The 20,566-nt window shown below is 41.5% G+C and overlaps 1 protein-coding gene across 1 annotated transcript; it reads right to left on the bottom strand.

The window, feature by feature from the left end:
* Positions 1 to 1,619: 1,619 nt before the first annotated feature.
* IRAK2 (interleukin 1 receptor associated kinase 2) lies at positions 1,620 to 20,566 on the bottom strand. The gene is made up of 13 exons (XM_050904944.1): positions 20,375 to 20,566; positions 18,284 to 18,463; positions 12,020 to 12,190; positions 11,200 to 11,306; positions 9,554 to 9,748; positions 9,043 to 9,107; positions 8,450 to 8,564; positions 7,592 to 7,701; positions 7,021 to 7,216; positions 6,241 to 6,303; positions 4,982 to 5,182; positions 4,306 to 4,822; positions 1,620 to 3,931 (listed from the first exon to the last, which is right to left on the bottom strand). The coding sequence occupies exons 1-13, from the start codon at positions 20,559 to 20,561 to the stop codon at positions 3,813 to 3,815; spliced, it is 2,226 nt and encodes a 741-aa protein (XP_050760901.1). The 5' UTR covers positions 20,562 to 20,566; the 3' UTR covers positions 1,620 to 3,812.

Here is a 20,566-nt window from a genome sequence, read left to right on the forward strand (position 1 = left end):
TAGACACAGGCAACCATTAACTGACAGGGTTTAGCAAGAAGTTTGAGTCACAGACAAAAATTTAAAGCATTAGCGTTCTTTACTGTTGGCATGAGGATGTCAGGCAAGGCAATCTGACCATGGCTCTTCCTTTGGTCTTAGCAATTCCCAGGGAGAACGTAAGCAGCGTCAGATTCCCTTTTCTGCTCTTACAGAAACAACTTTATTCATCATAAGGGAATAAAGAAGAACGTGAACCCATTCCCACACTTCACAAGTTATTTTTAGAACCAACACTTGCCAGTACTCTATAAGAAGTGCTAGAAACATGACAGCCACACATTTAAAATTTCCTTGTGAAACAGGACGCAAACAACTTTCATTTGCTTTCAACAGATGTCCCACTTCAGACGACTACATTAAAACACAGCCAAGAAACAGCATATTGTTATAGGACAAACCTCTGTCACTCCATCCCAACCCAAGCCTGGGGGAAATAAATAAAAAAAAATAATCAGGTGCTTTTACTAATGCTGTTGTAGCAGTAGGATTCCTGCACTCACCTCCTACACCCTGGCTCCTCCAGCCACGACGAGCATTTGCCTTTTAAAGCAGCTCGCTCTCTCATCCTCAAATCCTAAGTGCGCTTCTGGAAGAAGCCCTTCAGATCAGCTACCCGTGCTCCCCAGAGCCGCGGAGGCAGAGGGACACCCCACGCATCGCGGCGTGCAGCCCCTGCTGCGGGGCTGAGCCCCACGGGCTCACTGCGCAACCCCAGGGCGCGCCCCGAGGGTGGCCCCCCCCGCCCCGGGCAGCTGGCGATGCTTGGGCGGGGAGCCCTGGGCCCAGCTAGGTGCCCTGCACCCCTCACGCCGCCGGCCCGGCTCCCGGGGGCTGCAGCACCGCCGCTCCGCAGCCGCTCCCCGGCCATAGCTGTGGGACACCGGAGCCAACCCCACCCCGCACCACCTCAGGGGCGAGCGGGGACGCTGCCTCTTAGGAGACAGCCCCGCCCCCGAAGGCGGGACCTCGAGTCCAGCCCTGGCGTCGATTGGGCAGCCTCCAGCCACCGCTGGCGTCGATTGGCTGTGCCGGGCACCCCGGGAAGGGCGGGAAGGGCGCCCCGCCCCGCTCCGCCGTTCGCTCCTCTCAGCCCCACCGCGGCCATCCCCGGCCCGCGGCCGGCCGTGCTCAGGCGGCTCCGCAGGAAAGAGTCGGTGGCAACGGGACGGGCAGAAATACACTGGGCGGTGGGCTGCGGCACCCGGGCCACCCGCGGGCTCCGGGCTCGGCCCTCTGAGGAGCCCGGCCCGGCCCGCAGCTGTGAGGCGCGGCCTCCAGCCTCTGCCGCGGGGCGGGAAGCGCAGAGAAGGCGCTCGAGGAGCGGCCGGGGGTCTCCTGTGGGCTTTTGTACCAAGCCTTTTCTCAGCTATTAAATCAGCTATTTAACAGTGAATGAAGACTGAGTAAACATGATTGTACTAAGAATTACTAATGATTAAGTGTGTGCAAAGAGACCTTGAATTGCTTCCCTATGAACACAAATTTACCTAAATAGGGTGGATTGAGACACGTTTTTCTGTGCCATAAATCATGAAAAAGCAGGCTATAAAGGAATTTTTTTCAGTTTTTTTATTCACAAAGGTATTAGTAAATGGTAATGTATAAATTTGCCAAGTTGAGATTAGAACATACATTATACTGAATAGCCAAGTTATGTAACAGAGTACCATTATTGTAAGACTACGCAGTGTCTTATATATGTTACATTATATACTTATGTAACACTACAAGACCACGTATATCACCTCAGAATATTTTACAACTAACATGGAACAAGGCAAAGAATAGCAATTTCATTTTGTGACTACAGGAGAACAAAACCTTTAAAGCATTTTTGTGAAACAGAACTGTGTCTAAATTATGTTTCTCAATTTAAAAAAACTTAGGTTTTCCAGTCAGCTCTGGGCTGTGTCTACGTGCATTTCTTCCTGGAGGAGACCTGAGGTATTTACCACTGATCTCCCAAAATATACCCATGAAAAACAATTAATATTAAATTTTCAGCACCATAAAGTATGTCAATTAAACCTCATGTAGAATTAAGCAGTTATTGACCAATCTGAATATACTCAATGTTTCTTATGTCAGTACCAATGTTTTCTTGGTTTGATTCTGGTAAAATAAAAAAAGTGACACTGGCAAATATACAGACAGTATCCAAGGCACTTATAATTAAGGAATTTTACCAGTTTTTAGTGTAGAAATCAATGTGATAAATGTGTCGATGATTCTAATACTCAGGTCTTTAGTTAAAATACTTTTACTTGCTCGTAATAGTACCTACAATGAACTAGGTACTGTACAAATATAGAAGATATGAGGCCTTACTCGGAGACCTTCGTGTAAAGCTAGGAAAACTATACCATTACACAATTCCAGTGAAAAGAATTGCATATAAATTCATGGGTTTTTTAAATATTCCCTGAAGTCCATTGTGAATTTTAGCCATTTCTGTGCATCACGCCCTATTACCTATGCTAAGGAGGCAGCAGTCACCTGTCCATAAGCTGAGCTACATGTTCTGATAGTTCTTTTTGTTTATAATAAACCTGTATTTCCTTAAGACTGCACAAGCGTGGAATATGCTAACAATATTACAAATAATAAATAGTCATAACAATAAAAGTGACACTTTCTTAAGGGGGCTTTCACTTGATAATAAATATGACAGCATACAAGTTTCTATTTTTTTTCTTTTAAGCGTGATCACCGAGGCTGACCCCAAGCCTGCTAATGCTGGGTAAGCCAAGGGACACACAAAACAATTCCTCTCTGAGAACACATGGTGAGCGTGGCACCGTGAACAGGTCCACTTACGAGCTCATCTTTCACCGATTCTTTAACCTTTTGCCAAAATAAATACAACAAATCAAATTTCAAGTGACCTATGACAACATTAAAGATATTTTAAATTAAAATCTTGTCCCTAATCCAAAATATACAACAGTTATCATGTGAAACACAATGAGAAACCTTAACAACATGTAAATGACACTTAGAAAAAATTAACTTCCAAAAATACTCTTATGAAGTATTAAACACTGCGTTAGAGCTCCTGACAGTGAAACTTAAAGGTTAGACTTCAAATGGTGTCACATGTATATATGTAGTAGAGCAGCTCATAGAGTAGACTAACGTGGCTTAAATTATTTACTTACGACTATGTTCAGTGCAATTCAAATTGAGATTGAGTCATGCAGAATACGTCTGAGAACTTGCATAAAAATTCCCCTCTCTGGTAACGCAGTGCTTCTGAGTATGTGGACTAAGATTATATGGAACAGGATAGATTCATTTGGAAACTGAAACCTACTCCAATCTCTGAAGGTTTCTGTCTGCTTGTACACAGTGGGATAACAATGAAGGGTATTGCTAACTGGCTGCTGATCAGTGCTTGCCCCATCACTTCTAGGACTGTGTTTTTTAATACGACATACGTTATATGTAGATGCTTTCTGAAACACACTGCAAAAGGATCCTAAATTATTTTGGCAGTTGTTTGTGTTTGCCATATCTTTTTACACTGCAGATGAAAAGGAAGGCGGCATTTCTGTTTACAGAGTGGCACCGTGCTTTAATCTACTTTAGAACAGATATTTTCTGTTTCTTCTCAGCGTGATCACTTTTGTTTTCTTCAGTCAGGGCTAATGTTTCTGATCCAAATCTGCTACTTAACCTTAGATGAAAGGTAGACTTTTCCCATCTTTCTAATGAAGAGACAGTCCTTGTTTCTTCTCCTGAGCTGGCCACTGCTAATAAATCCATCCAATTTATGATTCAAAAAGTTCAGAACTGTTTAATTTGTCTTCTTCATACAGCAAAATATTTTCCATGAGCTTCTTTTTTTGATCATTTATCTTTATTTTCCATGATGTCTCTCTGGCTAATGCTGAAAAACAAAAAAGCCCAAATATTGAGAAAAAAATCCATCCATTGTTTAAGGAATAGATGATAATTTAAAATTAAAAAACCCCAAAACCATCAAACCTGGCTTAGGAAAAAAATCTGATAGAAACCAGAAAACATTTTGTAGATTGGTAAAATCATTACCAAGGAGAAAAGATTTACTGAAATGTGTTTAGAAGTAGGAAGAAGAACCTAAGCAATTCTGGAGAAGAGAGTAATTTGTCCCTACTATTATAATATTAGAGCACTTTTACACCGGTTATCATAACAGGAGCACGGGCAGTTTTGCCAAAACAGCTTGAGGATCATGTGCATTCGAGTGTTCTGTGTGCACCCTTCAGATTTCTCTCGATTTACCTTGTGAAGAACATGAAGAGTCAAGGTCTGCATTTTTTTGTTGAAAGGTGCTCTGTGCAGTAGACGCTGTTTCCAAGACGTCATCACTTTTGGCGCATGCCGCATTTCTTTCCTGGAGTCCGTTTGCAGGTTTTTCCTGCTTGATCCTGTAATCACAGGCTGCCATGTTTTCTGAATTGTTACAGCTGTTGCTAGATAGATCATCTGTAGATCTTTCTGAAGGATTCCATATAAAACTACTTGATTCATCCGATTCACAAGGGATCCTTGACATTTGTCCGCAGTAAAGGTCAGGTGACACAACTCCTGTTAAACGTGTGCACGGACCGGCACTGGTCAGGCTCACTGGCTGTGTGCTGTCCTCTTTATTCTCCCCCGCAGAAGGCACATCCATGCTGAGACTAGTTGTCTCATCATCAGTTTCTTCTGGAGTGTTCATGGAGAACCCAGAAGTGCTGCCTCCACAGATGTAATGCTCTCTTAATTTATTTTCAGCCATTTCCATAATTTCAAGCACCTGTTTTTAACAACAAAACCTGTGAATGCAGAATAATTGCTATACCCCTGCTTACACATATTCTCCTATGTCAACACTCAAAAGTAAGGCATGAATGTTGTAGCTTCAGACCCTGCTGTCAAGAAGACTAAAATCTTGGTCATGTATTTAAAATATTACCTCTGCTATGTTGGAATTCTTCTTTCTCAGAAAAAGGCAGATGGCTGAGGCAAAATCAAGGGCAACCTCTTCCAGCAAGTGTCCTGCTTTCCTGTCTAGATATTTACAGCATATTTCCTTGGCAGCTAGCTTTTCAAAATCTTTTACTTTGGGGTATGAGCTTTCTTTTGCTATTTGAATTTCATCAGCAATCACATCTTTCTGTTCAAAGGAAAGAGATACAATTAGTGAAGGCAAAATTAACACAAACATTTATTTCTAGCTGAATCACTGAGAATGTGAGTCTTGCCATATATTTGTTGTTATTGCTCCTTAATGGCTGGTTTACAGGCCTAAAAGCTTTAAGAATCTCCATTCATGCAACTGACAGAAATGTTAATTTTCACAGGAGAGAAAAGGCCAAAGGTTTTCTCTGCATGTCTAATGTCAAATTCACTGAAGCAGATCCAGCTCTTCTAGGCTTATGCCCATTTATAGGAATGAAAAATAATCAACACTGTATATAGCAGCATTCTTGCACAGGACTTTTCAAACATTTGTTAAAGAAATCAGAAACCTAGGATCCTTTATTTTCCAAACCCACTTGAACATTGCTGAATTGCTTGTAAATACTAAGTAAGAATACTATCGTTCTCCTCTCAAAGGCTTCAACAAGATGGAAAATCAGAGGGAGCGTATCCCACAGAAGGAATATAGGTGGAGTCTGTTCTCATGGAGATGGTGTTAATGGCATCCAGTGAGCCTGGCCAGTTCTGGTTGCTTGTGAAAGTAGTTTGTGTAGTTCTAACCACAGCTTGGGCAAATTGGCCAGGATATAAATTCCAGACTCTAGTGCAATACATCAACGCCTGATAAAGATCATGATGAGCAACTGCAGTTACCGCCTACCCAGGTTTCCCCATTCAGTTTGCCTCATAACACCTCTTTCTGGCACATAAAAAGCAGGCAGCAGCATTTCAGCACAAAGCCTTGTCTCTTAAATAAGCATATATTTAAACACCAATTATTCTGGAGTATCTCCTAAAATAATCGGGCCAGCACTCATGAGTGTGGTATGTGAAACAGGAATAAATATTCTGCTTCTATCTAAAGGCAGGCAGGCTACTGATGTTAATGGAACCAGGATATGGCTTCTAAACATTCAGGATGTGTACAGCAGACTGCAAATAACAAACTGTATTTATATAAAATGAAAATTCATTCTATGACAGCAACCCTATTCACTCGTGTTGGTATTCATTATTCCTGCTTTTTCTTACCAGATAAATAGGGTGTCTTCCTTCATCCAGTGCCTTAATCCCTGTCAGTATCTCTGCTAAGACCTAGAAAGTATATTTGAAAGACAAAACCATTTGTTCAGAATTAATTCAATTTTTAAAAATTAGTTTTGTAACTAAAGAAATATTGAACGACCAGGACATTTTGAAATTATATTTTTACTTCAGATGGCTTAACAATGCCAGATCTGGGCAATCTTTATGACACTTCAGATCTACCTCCAGAGCCAAGTCCAAATTTTATAGTTAGGTACAACAGATATTGTTGAAACAAAGGATGAGAAGAAAGTCATTCTAAATCTAGGTAAGAAATCACACTGAACACAGTAACTTCCTATTTAAATGGAGACACCTGGAGACAGGTGACATCACAGACAATCAATTATTTTAGCTGAAATTCCAAATTAACAGGTGATGTTTGTAGCAGTTCATGTAGCAAATCTGCAAGGATTCTGAGAACCTAACTGCAGTCTTTCTGCTACTCTTTGGGTTTTTTTTAAAAACGATCAGCAGTAATAATTTTTTTGCAACAAGAAACAATTTTGTTTCTGTTGTTCAAAAGATTCACCTCACTTTGCCACAAACTGAAGTATATTTGGAGTGTGAACATAATTAAAAACAGGATTTCAACACATCATATAGTCAGCAACTATGATATGAAATTGCCGGCGAAACAACTGTATGAGGCACATGCTCTTATATCCAATTTCCTGTCTAGAAGTGCCAAAGAATGCAACAGAACATGGAAAAAAGGCAACGTACCACACCACAGCTGAATATATCAACTTTTTCTGTTAACTGCCCATGCCTGATAAAATCTTCCGGCAGATAAGTAAGAGAAGCTTGTAGGACTTTGGTTTTCATCATAGCATATTCTGATTTTTTATCAACAGAATACAATCGCAGGCCTGAATGTCCAAGCTTTGGTGTAAAGTTTTCATCCAACAAGACATTTGAGCTGTGATAAAGAAAGACAAATAACAATATTGGTCAAGCAATTACTTTAATTTGAGGTAAAGAATTACAGTTTTACACTTTTAAAGTTAAGCGCTGAAAGTTTCCAGCATTTGGCCTGCTGTGTATGAATGAAAGAATGGTAGGAAGGGGGAGGGGGAAGAACAAGCACTCCAAAAATTACTTCAAAAGAATATACTTCCATCACTTAGAAAAGAGACAGATTGAGCATAAAATGGTAAACACCCTACAGAAGAAGAGACAGCAGAAAGATACTGCAAATGGATTTCAAAATTGTGTAAGCTTTCAGCCATTATTCTTAAAGAAATCCTGGAATTAACAGGTGACCAAGGAAGTGCTGATATGCCAAACCCCTCACCTTTTGATATTCCCATGAAGAATTCCAAAATTATGTAAATACTCTACAGCTCGGATGAGTCCTATAGAAATGCTAATTCGCATCTCCCAGGTCAGTGGAGCAGAATCATCCTGCAAGGAAGCGAGGAAAAAAATGGTATTTTATAGAATAAAAAACTGTAAGACATTAGTAGTTTTGAAAACCAAAGACTTAGTTTTAGTCCCCAGCAAAACTCCTGCTGACCTAAATCAAAAGTTTGGTCTAAGGCAGAAACTGATGATTTTAGGCCAAGGAAGGAACCTATTCTTATATATTGTGCTGCACATTTTGTCTGCCATAGGACACAGTGAGATAAGGCTACAGCAAGGATCACGCTTGTCCAAAGCATCAAGTACTGGCCATTACTGAGGCATAGCACTGGTTTTGACGGATGGCTTTCCTGAAGTTTGTCTGCCCTAAGATCTCCTCTGCAAATGCTCTTTCAGTAGGTGTGAACATCTCAAGCTGTTCCCTCTTAAGCCCTTGTAAAACTTCATAGCACATTATGCCAATGAATACGATGATGGATTCTACAGAAACACATTCCCAAATCCAATGAAATATTACAATATGAATAGACACATTTTGCAGACTCCTTGTTACTTTAAAAATCTGAAGGCTGCACAGCAGAAACTTCCTGTTGACCTGATCTGCTCTGCAGTAGAAAAACTGGAAAAGAGCTGCAGCCTTTCTAGTACTTGCAGTCAAGATATTTGGGCACTTTGTTGTTGTTGTTGTTGGCTGTTTCTCAGAATTCAAAGAGATATACTTGCTTTTCATACAATAACAGGACAGGACTTGTAATCACAGACAGATAATAGACCCACGTTATTTGCTTACTTGACACTGAAGTTTGTTCTGTAGTGATCCATTAGGCAGGTATGGATATATCAGACAGTGCAATCCGGCTTCTACTGAGAAACCCAGCAGCTGCAAAATGTTGACATGACAACACCTGCAGGCACAGATCAACAACGATTTGCAAATGAAGTAAGAGCAACACAGAAAAACACACTCCTGAGCTGGAATAAATTCCTAAATTCAAGGCAACTGGGGATTGTGTCCTGCAGCTGGAAACACAGAATGGCCCTGAGCAGGAACCGCAGAAGGCTAACTAACCTAGCAGCAAAGAGAGAGATCGTTATAGCGCAGCCCGGTTCTGAGCAGGTAGGAGGGGTACAAAGCTCCAGAAGGCACGGCTTCCTCACCATCTCAAGGACTGGCAGAGCGGCTGCGTTTGCTCAGCAGGGACCTGCAGCACCACCAGGAAGCACGCTGTTTCCCCAGGGCTCCTGCAAAGGCAGCGCATAACCCCCTCGTCCCCAGAACAGCGCAGTGCCTGGGAGACAGACACATGGGTCTTAAACAAAACGCACGGGCAACAGGCCACACGCAGGATACGCACAGGCTGCATTTGAAAGCCAACCACTTACCGAAAGCAAATCTGTACTTCTGTGTGAAAGAATCTTTGGGTGGAATTTGGGCTTGTGCATTCCATCTGAAAAACGAAAACATGCAATAGAATGTCAATAATAATTATTAAGATGTTGCATTTATACAGATCTTTCAGTCTCTAGACGACGAGTGACTTTAGAAAATAAGCAAGTATCACTGATGGCAACTTTGTGTCAACGGCAACAATTAATTGAAAATTAGAACAAAAAACAGTGTAAAGACACCTCTGATCCAATCATCAATGCAGGTAGCTACATTGCAGGCTACTCCCATGGATAGAGTTAATAAAACTACTCACATGAGTAAAGTAGCTCTCATATGTGTTTGCTGAATCTAGGTTTACTTACTTTACATCATTTCCTTTTTACCTCTCCTCTTGTGTAGCCGGTCTGGTTCCTTGCCCATACAACATTAAACAACAACTGCTAAAGTTCAAGAGATACTAATAACATACCTCCTTCAAAGAAAAAGAAAAGGTGGAGTACTTGCCTCTTTCAGTCTTTTGATGACATACACTATGTTGTTCCTCTGACCTTTGTAGACATCCGCAAAAGTACCTTCACAAATTCTGCTCTGGTCACTGAAACCGTTTGTGGCATTAATAACTTCCCTCTGGGTCCACAAAAGACTCCCGCTGGGGAGATCAGTCATTGTCTCCTGCTGAGGAGTAGAAGAGCTGCAAGGCTACACATTTGTAGAAGAAACAAGTTTATCTCATGAAAATTCCTATGCTTTTTCCTTCTTTCAGGTGTCATGTTTTCTTTTCCATGATTTAAGCAATCACTGTGATTGTTGAAAGAAACTGTGAAAGGTACTGTGCAATCACTCGTTAGGGTTTCCCTTTGTAATACCTGTCTTGATGTGTTTTGCTGATGCAAAAAATTTTGCATAGTAGAAGACACTTGCAAACAATTACCAATTTGCATTTCCACCTTTCCCAGATTAGGGATTTAGTTTTGTTTAAAAGTCCATATATTTATTTGAAGTGATGTTAGTTTAAGTTACAAAAAATACTAATCTTTATGGCTGGGGCACATATTAAGAAACAGTTGGATCAGAAAGCAGAGTCCCTCATAATGTATTTATGTTCCAGTAGGAACTTCACATCTACTTCTGAAGCACCTGGTGTCGGTTGCACAAGAATTTGTCGCTTCCAGTGTGGCAAGCCCTAATGCTAATTGTTATTACAGTTCCACTGTAACCTAATCATGCAGCTTTCACAACCTTAATGTGCTCCAGACTTGAGAAAACAAAACACTAACTCCCTCTCAAGAAACTCTGAAACTACCGCATTCTTTGTACAATCTCCTCTTTTGGCTGGTACTCTTGAACCATGTTATTTTGGAAAAGTTTAAAGTCTTAAAACACAATATTCTTTAAAAAAATCAAACAAAATAAACCAAAGAAAACGAGCCAAGACAGAACCATGATGGGACTAGAGTGTGCACATGGATCTGGGAAACACTCTGAGAACCCACAGGACAGATCTAGCTGGACTATCTTAAAGACAAGAGAGCTATAGGGAGGAAGGAACAGGAGATTGTGTGCTGAAATCATTAGGAACATGAGAAAAACTTTTCACAGTGAGATGGTTAAGCACTGGAACAGGGGCTCAGAGAGGTGATGGGACCGCCATCCTTGGAGATTTTCAATTGTCAGCTACACAAGGCTCTGGGCAACCTGACTTAAATTTGATAGTAGCCCAGTTTTGAGCAGAAACCACATTTTAAGTATAAAATTAACTAAAAGAAGTATGCCATTCTGACTAGTCAGTGGTATATATTGCACTGTCCTACGATCACACCAGAAATGTCCTCTGCAAAATCTATACTGGAAATTCCTTCAAAATGAATTGCTATTTATGGGCATGTTATCCATGCTGAGCTATGCAGTATGCAATATTGTTAATTTCTTCCCTCACTGGTCCTTCACTGGCAAAAAAAGTGATGTAAGCCGTAAGTAATCTAACTGAAGCATTAGTATTATATTCAGTCCAAACAAATTGTAATCAAGCCCCACTTTTTCACTAGGTCTATAATTTATACAAGTAGAGGGCTAAACTTTAACTGAAAAAACACAGAATGTCATAAAGACAATTTTCACTGTTATAATCAATGAGTACTAAAGGGATTTACCTTCACACTTGACGAGACAGGAGGATTTGACTGTAAGGATTTCAAAAGGTCTCTTGGGGGAGGTGGTGGAGAGGGGAGTGAATACAAGGCTCCTTCAGAAACAGCACCTGAAATTGAAATAACGGCATTGAAAATACACCTTATTTTTGTAATACCACAGCTTGTGACTAATTATGAATGTCTGGGGTATTTTGTTGAATTTCCTAACCAGGGATAATCTGTGACAAGCTGTCAAAATGTAAAATACTGCGTGAAGATGGGGAGCTGTTTTCCTGGTTCCTCTTTGCAAGATGACTACGCAGACCTCTCCAGTCCTGGCTTGGGGACACAGAGCTCCCTATGCCTATACTGTTGGTCAGATGCTCTCCTCAGTATGTCCTGTGGTTCTGCTCCCTCCCTTTCCCAGGCAGAGGGGCCTGCTGACCCGCGCACGGCTCTCTTCTGGCCTAGATTTATTTTGCATGGAGAGAGGGATGTGGGGCAAGAAATGTATGCACTGATCTAGTCTTAGTATGGAGCCAGGATGGGACCAGGGTGTTCACAGAGACCTGGGAAACGCCTTGAGATCCCACAGGATAGACATAGCCAGCGTCTCTCAAGGCCAAGAGAGCTATAGGAAGGAGGAACAGGAGGCCATGTGCTAAAGTTAGGAATAAACAGCTCAGGAGACAACAGTGCTAGGAAAAAGGCAAATATTAAAATGTGGCCATTCTGAAGAGCAATATATTCATTATACTACACTGAAAGCAAACGGGAAGCAGTCTTGTCCATAGGGTCATTTCAATGTTAGAGCAAATTCAGAATCTATTACTTTACTTACTGCCTGCTGGTGATACTCCCACATGTGAAGAGTCTGGTGATGGCAACAGACTTATCTCATTTTCTCTCTCTCTCTTTTTGTTTTCTGTGGGAGTTAAAGATATGTTCTCCTGCTTAGGCAGCTCTACCAGCTCTTCTTTTCCAGAGTGGGTAATATTAGAGGCTGATGTCCCTTCAAAAGAGAACAAAGGAAGGATGAAGATTAACCAGGGAAAACAGAGTCTGACTCTAATCAGTTACCAGGACATAATCCTAGTCAGGAAAACAGACCGTAAATTAACATGAACATTAAAATGAACATTCAAGCAATTTATTGTTAAATTCCTGGAATACTATTGGTACTTAAATTCAGACCATATTCATGACATTAACTACTACTGAAAATTAATAAGAAGTGATAGCTTCCAACAAATACCAGTGATGACTACGCAAAAGATATAGTCTCTTACAATAAGAAATTAGCAATAATATTATATTTATTTTGTCATTTTCTATAAAACATCCTTCAGCCAATGATCTCAAATCACAAATATCTCCCAGCCTAAAGAAGGCATCTAGTTCTTTGTTAATTGTCATGGGACTGAGAGGAAGTTTGACAGAATAGTATTGGTTTTAGTCAGTTAAATATTTTAGGACTATTTTCAATTGTGTGGCTTTAGTGTCATGACCATGCTCATTCCCAGAAAACACCTTCCTATATAGAACTATTTGCAATAAAGAATCATACTTATGAACAGAAAGAAACAAACTGGAGACAATCTAGGGAAAACATAAAAATGGTTGAAGGTCAAGACTTACTGATATATAAGGAAAAACTAAAAGCCAAATTATTGATTCACTACAGCTCTAAAAGATCTTATGTTGTATACAGCTTGGCAAAATCTCAGAATCAGGCCTGAAAAAGCAGCTTGAAGTCTGGTTAGATGAAGTACAAAGATGCTTTTAGCGTACAGGGACTTGAAAAATATGTACATCTTAGAGGGAATTATTGAAATTAGATGAGGCTGCAGTTAGGATAGGAGAAAAATAAAGTAAAAAAGTTCAAGATACTGTGATATACAAGGCTCTCAAAATCTCCTGAAGAAGCAGCTGAATTCTTATCTGTGAACACAGTTAAAACTGAGGTTGAAAAGGAGCTTGGAAATGCCCAGGGTGCAGTAGGGCTGATATAAGGACTTTCTCCTGCCTGATAACAACATTTTCCTGGTTGTAGTTCTTAACTTTTGGTTTTACCTGGCACCTTTTATCAGCAGTACATTCAGCATTTTCTTAAAAATCAAAATTAATGTTTTATTTTTATATAAAAGAAAATAAGCACAAGTATTAGTACAAGGGGTTTTTGTCACGCTGTTTTATCAGCTTTGTATCTTAAGCATGGTGGTGATCTTGGAATCAAAAGCCGCAAGCCTCTGTTTGCATTTGAAATCAGACAATAGCTTTGTGTTCTTTTTTTTGTACAAACAAAGCATTGGGAGCATCTGAAACACGCAGGAAGCGATATGTTTCATTTATAATCTGTGCTCCTTACAATAAACCAAGATTCAGTAGAACTGCTTAAGAGAAGACAAGCTATAACAGTTTCAGTGTACTAAAGGTTGAAGAGTAGGAGTATATGAAAAGCGATAATGGTAGAAGTGGGCATGTTCATGTCAGGCAAGTTTTTTCCTTTGGCCTCTGTTTGGGGTTTGTACCCACTTTCTTCAATGTCACCTATGAATGCAGGTTTGAATGAAACTAGGTCTTCAAACTAAACCTCAGAAAAATCAGGTATGTTTCTTTATTACTGTGTCAGAATGCTATGAAATCCCAAATTTTATGTGTTTTTGAAATTAGCTATCAAACAGTCTGCAGGCCTTTAGTCAAAACTGACAGTCCCTGTATTTTGCAGTTGGTGGCTTTTCCCTCCTGTACTTTAACATAGAAGTCTCTAAAATTAGAATCACTTCTCTCTTTCAACCTGTTTTTCAGGGTTTTTCATGAATTTTGCAACTTTCTGCACATCAGACAAACAGGTCACTACTGAAGCTAAAGGACTGACATAAAAAAAAAAAATTATTATGGACATGCGGAAGTGGGACCAGAGTATTGCAAGAAATTGTTGAAGGGAGGTAGAACTCTTCTGGAAGTAATCTGCCAGCAAAACATCTACTCGTCTGTTGCATCTGATTCCTTTAAGTCAGAATGTATAGAATTATGGTGATATAAGGACCACTTAGTTTTCTAAAGTGCCCAACAGAACAAGCAATGTATTCTCCATATCTGCCCAAGAGGAATCGCCTGAGTAAGCATATTCAGATATAGATAAAAAAGCAGAAATAGAGGGTAAAGACTTCAAAGATTTGTCTAAACCTGAAAGGACCCTGCTAGAAATCACTTCTGCTTATGACTGAGCACACAGTGGAATGCCTGTGTTGGGTTAATTCCAGAAAACATTAACTACTTCCACATGGCAGAACAACAAAATAATCCAGACTTTATGCCACTTAAATTAGTATGGAGTTTTGCTATGGACTTCAATATAAAAGACAACTATTAGAAGTTTTTTAAAAAGATAATTTCATTGTAGTTTTGTAATTTATTGCATTTGAATTGATCTGGGACAAAAATTAATATTGATCATCCAGAAACATAACTAAAAATTGATCACTCCACAGGATTTGTCTCTTCCATCCTCTTTTAAACCGTCTTTATCTAGCCTTCACGTTGCTTTACAGAATTCAGTCTCAAAACCGAAATCACTTCTTACTCTTTATGAAGCCCTTCATGGACAGTCCAGTATCATAGTTCACCCATTGTCACAAAGGAAATCAGAGAAACAAAGGTATGTTAGATCTATTACATCAGTTCAGTGTCTTAATGAGCTGAATTGAGTATATCCATTTCTTGCCATGATCTCTTAATATTTACTTTCCCTATTTACTATCTAGCCTGCAGAACTCATTATAAAGACCCCTGTTTACTTGCATCAGCCAACTGCAATTTTTAGAAACCAAGCTTTTCCTTAGAAATCACAAAGTGTACTCCTCCAGCCCGGAGAAAGTTGATTGGGTTTTATTTTTAACAGGGGGAAAGCCCTGAGTATTTGCAGCTTGTGGCAAGTGAAGTCCAAAAAGTCTCAGAAATGTTTTTGAGAAAGCTCACAAAAAAAAAAAAAAAGGTCAATCACAGCAGCACAAGAGAAAGCAGGTAACCCCCTCTTGTACCAGAGGCTGAAGTCAGGTGTAGTGCGCGAGCTACAGCGATATTGACATACCACTTAAAAGAAGACCAGTCAGCCAAACAGAAGGACGATGAATGTTTCTGTGCAGTGATGATGATTACTTTTGTCTGTGTTGTACCTTTATTTTTAACGGCGATATTGCTGGAAGCTGCTCTTGGATTGGACTGGAAGCCTGATTCTTTGCATTTTACATAATCAGAGAGACAAATCTTATTTGGTTCTTGTGTAAGCAATCTTGTCAGGGGCTTTAAAATGCTGCCTCTCAGGATTTGATCCAGTGCCATATTCTGGCCCTTGCACACAGATGATCAGAGATCCTCTGTGCAGCCTCTGGGTTTCCAGGGGGTCGTTTTACTGAATGTGCTATACATCAGCTTGAATCAAACAATGTTGTGGTTTGCAAGCAATAGCTCTCTGAAATTAAATATATAATGCTTCTCTTGGAGTGATTCACCACTGCCATGTGCTGAACTAACCTCAGTTTTAAATCTACTCATCGTCTTGTTTTAAAGGCCTGTAAGAGAAGAGAAGACCTTCTACCTTGGGGTAAAAGCAGCAGCATCTCAGTTGTTATAACAAGTAATTTTTCTAAGCTCTCTGAACTCAGCTTTTGCAAAAATGGCAAAATTAACCCACATGGGAAAGAACAGGCATCATACCTAACTGAACAAAACCAGCCTTTTCCATGACAGATAAAAATTATGTTGAAAATTGTTGCTGATATTATGTAGTAGTAAAAACATTCAGTAATTTTTCAATTTCAGTTTTTGTTTCCCGGAAGGAGAAAGCAGGCTTTTTTAAATTAAATCACAATGTATAAAGCAGGATTACAGAAATGTCAATGAACTCTGTAAGGGAATGCCCTGAAATAAGCCAGACGCAAAAAAAGGTGGGCCCCAGAATGTGCTGTCACGGGGAAAGAAGGCAAGGACTGTAACTAATTCGAGTTTAAGGTGTGGTAGTTTATACTGTGTTATATAAGAGCACCCAGAAACTCTCTTTATGGACTAGGAATCAACTGTGTTAAATACTGAACAGGCACAGAGCAAAAGTGTCATCACATCAGGGAAGTCACCCTCTACTCCAGAGTATCCATAAAAATACCATTATCAGGGAGCCAGGCTTATTGCATTGGTGATATCTAGATCAGATTTATTCAATGTATAGATTAAAAAAAAAAAATACATCAAGATTTTGTTTTCAATCCTGCCCACTCAGACTGGACCCTCGAAGTCACAGTCACGGTGACTAAATTAACACTTGGATTACTGATACACAAATTAAAACAGATTTGAGTTCACTTTCCTGTAGCTCTGTTTGCTTTGCTGAGGAATGAGGAGTAAGGATTGTTACAGGCTCCTAACCTGAGTGCTGTGACTGAATTCAGTCAGGAAGTGGATCTGCTGAATCAAAAGGCCGCATACGGGTGATGCCAAAATCACTTATTTTAACTGAGCAACGCTCTCGTTGGGGTCTGTGGTTATTGTGTTTGGTGTACTGAGACAGAATTTGCTTGACGGCTGCTTGTGCTGTAGTACTTAATAGTCCTTTTTTTCAAAAAAAGAAAATAGAAATTTAGAATACCATCGTTAAAGATTTTTTTTTTCTGCCATACCAAAATGAAGGTTAAAAGTCACGCTAATGCCAGGAAACTACAGAAAAACAGCAGCGCTGCACAAAGAAATGCTGGGCCAAGAAACCCGTGATGCATTATCGGACTTTCCATGAGAAACGCCTCTAGCTGCCGTGCGGCCAGTGCCAGCTGCACCTCTGCCTGCTGGCGCTGGCCCTGGGGAGGCAGGCTGCTCTTTCGCAACAGCCGCTCACCACGTAACTCAAAACCGCCCGGCGCCGACAGCTTCCCCGTCACAGAAGGTGAAGAGCGGACGGTGCTCCCGCACATTTTCCACCTGTGGAAGCGTACGTCCTCATAAGCTTTGCCCGTTTCCCATCTGCACCCGGACAGCACTTCTCCGAGCATTTCTGGCCACATAACAAAAAATCCGTAATTTTTCTTTCTAGTAATTGTCTATGGAGAACTGGCAAAATTCATACAAACACCTGATTTCCAGAAAGTAGATTTTGGGTGGGAATATGTGTGAAAAGGGGAACGTGGTCCACTCAACTTTTTGGGGCAACTCAATACAGAAAGACAGCATGTTGTCCAGGGTTCAACAGATTTGGTGGTAGAACTGGATTACGGTACAATTCGGCTTACAAAAATGGACAGCTGCAATTTAAATGTAATTTTCAATGGAGAAAAAGGGAAAGGAAAACTGTATTTAAAAGTGTTGTGATTTCTATAAGGCAATGGTTTACCTTAACTAGGCACACTGAGTTCAAACGCTAGTCATCCTACCTCAAAAAAGACAAATCTGAACTAGAGCAAACTGGAGATACGTGAGAAGAATTACATGCAAAGAGTTAGAAAAGACTACAGCTGTTTAATTTATGGAGGGATCGAGGAGAACATATGATAGGAATAGAGAAAATACAAAGTGGGATAAAGAAATAGTAACATAGGGAGTCGATAAACCATTTCTCCTTTTCATAACCTTTTTCTTATGGTGCAGGAAAGCAGGCTGCATAGGCAAAACTGATTATATGTTCTTCTACTCTGAGTTTGTTCACAACTAGAGTATAATGACAAAATTTCATGGAGAAACAAGAATGTATGAAGAATTAAAACATTCATAATTAAGCTCTGTTTTGAAACCCTGTCTGATGCATGAAAGTACCACCCCTGGTTCAGAGCACAGCCAGTCTCTCTTTGGCACCTCTCGAAGCATCTAAGATGGCTACTACAATGGTGGGATGATGAACTAGAGGGACCAGGGATTCCTCCTCTACGTCACCTCTTCCTTTCCCACCACAAATTTTATTTGAGAGAGCAGAAAATCAGAATCAGTGGAGAAATTTTAGAATTTGAACATGAGACTCCCAGCAAAAAGTTTCCTCAGCTAGCAAGACAGATTTACTGGATTGGGTCTGGGTGCTCAGAGAAGCAGCACAGACTCCCCGCAGGAGGAAGGAGCAGCTACTCACAGTCCAGAATGACTTGAGCCGCTCGGTAGAGCTGCAGTCCTTGCAGCAGGTCCAGGAGCTGCTGCACCGTCGCCAGCCTCACTCCCCACCACCACATGAGCTCTCTTGTTATGCTGATCCCGGTCTTCTCCATGCACTTGATTTTCCGTAGCTCTGTTTGATCAGTTATCACGTAGGAGGCTAGTGGGAGACAATGGATATTTCTGTTTAGAAATTAGAAAAAACAAGCGAGTGCAAGCAGGGAAAGCTAAGGTGCAAGACACACTTTGCTTTTTCATTTGCATACTTTTAAAAGGAAGGATCACAATACATTATCTATGTGGACATAAAGAGAATTCTGTTCCTGAAGTAAGATACTCCTTTTATTCCTTTGACTATTCTGGAAAAAATGTTGTCATATCAGAGACCCAAAAAGAAAACCCAGCCACACTTTTCAGCGTATTTTCTCCATAATCCTCCTTCACCTTAATACTTTGTACCAAAATAAGTTCAGATTAAATTCCTGGTATGATTCTCCCAAAACAGGTAACAGAAGTCAGTGGTGAGACTTCCCTCCTGTCTACATTACTAAATACCAGTATTATGGTAAGCCAAATAGTAACTGCATCACCTGGGTGTTATTTACAGTCAGATAAACCTATCGGTGAAACGCAGCTATTTTTAAGAGCAGGAGATACCGCGCTAAAGCTGACCCTATATAACTTGTACCGATTCCTGAACGCGCCCAGCATGCTGGTTACCCCTCTGTACTCTTCTCGGCTGGCTCACCAGCACGTAATCCACCTCCCCTGATTTAGCTCCCGCTAAATCCGACGCGCCTGGCCACAGCATAAGCGCTAGTTCCAGCACCACGGGCTGGAGGGGGGCGAGGTAGCAAGAATGGCACAACAACAAACGTGTCTAAGAACGGCCCCGTATTTGGGATGGGGTTACGTCACAGCTTCCCCATCCGTCAGTGCCTGCCGGACGGCAGCAGCAGGCTTTGCCCGCCCCGGGGAGCCCCCTCGCTGCCTGCTGCGGTCTGCGGGACCGGAGGCGGCAGCCCCAGCTCCTTAGGGCAGAGGGTCGGGGGAGAGAAGCCAGGACGAAGTGCACTGAAACAGCGGTTTGTGACACACGGTTACCTTGTCACTCCGTCCTGGGATTTTGTGTAAATTCAGCTGTGCTCATTTGTGGTCTCTGGGGGCCGGTGGAGATACCCAGCAAAAGTGCCTGTCTGAGTCAGCCCCTCTCAGCTGACCCGCACCTGATGTGCTGCTTGCTTAGCCTGAAGGAGAGAGGCTTGGGGACCGCGGGGTGTGCGTGTGGAAACAAAGATTCCCGAGTTCACACCTCAGCTGGCTTCAGAAGGACATCAGATGTACAGCTTTATGCATCTGAAGACAGCGGAGATGAATCCCACTCTAAGTCATCAAGTTTAACTGCGGTAAGAGTTTACTCAGCAGAGTTAGTGAAGACTCGAATGAAATTAAATCATGTTAAAGGAAAGTAGGCCAACTAAGAAAAGATTCAGGTTAGAATTGTTGGGACTGGGATACAGAAAAAAAGAATAAAAAACTCGGGGACTACATTTTCTATACTTATTAACTGGACACGGCCAGGACCGAGAAAAATAGGGGCAGTAAGAATGAGGGAATATACATGAAGTGAAGGAAGAAAGAAAAAAATAGAACATCTAAGCACACGTGAGGGATGTGAAAACAGGCAAGCAAGTAGCAGAAGATAAAGTGCAAACGGAGACGGGAGTGTGAAAGATAGCGGAGAGCGAGGGGAGGGAGCCTGGCTGCCCAGAAGAAGCCAAGGGAACACGGAAGTCTGGAATTCCACCTATTAATCAGAAGTTTCGCTTAATCCCGAAAACAGATCGGTGCACGGGAATTCCCTGTCTACAGGATGTGCTCTTCTGAGCGCTGGGGAACGACGCGGCCAGAGGCCCTGCCTGGGGACGGCTGCGTACCTCGGCCGAACCTCGTGCCCTTCCACCACACGTCCTAAAGGCGCTGCTGCTCCCTGTGCCCCCATCGCCACCCCATCGGCCCGGGGAGTGCCAGCCCTGCTGCCAGCCCACCTGCCCCGCCGTCCCCCTCTCACCGAATCGCATCCAGTCGTAGTCACTCAGGCAGTCCATCTTCTGGCAGAAATCCTCCAGCACCCAGGCAGGCATGCTGTGAATGTAGAGAGCCCGGGGGGAGCCCCCTTTCAGGGGGAGGGACGGCTGCTGCAGGGTCATTGCTTCGCAGTCCTTCTCCGGAGAGTCCTTTGTCCCCACTGCAGCCATCAGCA

This window comes from Gymnogyps californianus, chromosome 13, assembly GCF_018139145.2.
Source record: "Gymnogyps californianus isolate 813 chromosome 13, ASM1813914v2, whole genome shotgun sequence".
Classification (NCBI taxonomy): Eukaryota; Metazoa; Chordata; class Aves; order Accipitriformes; family Cathartidae; genus Gymnogyps; species Gymnogyps californianus.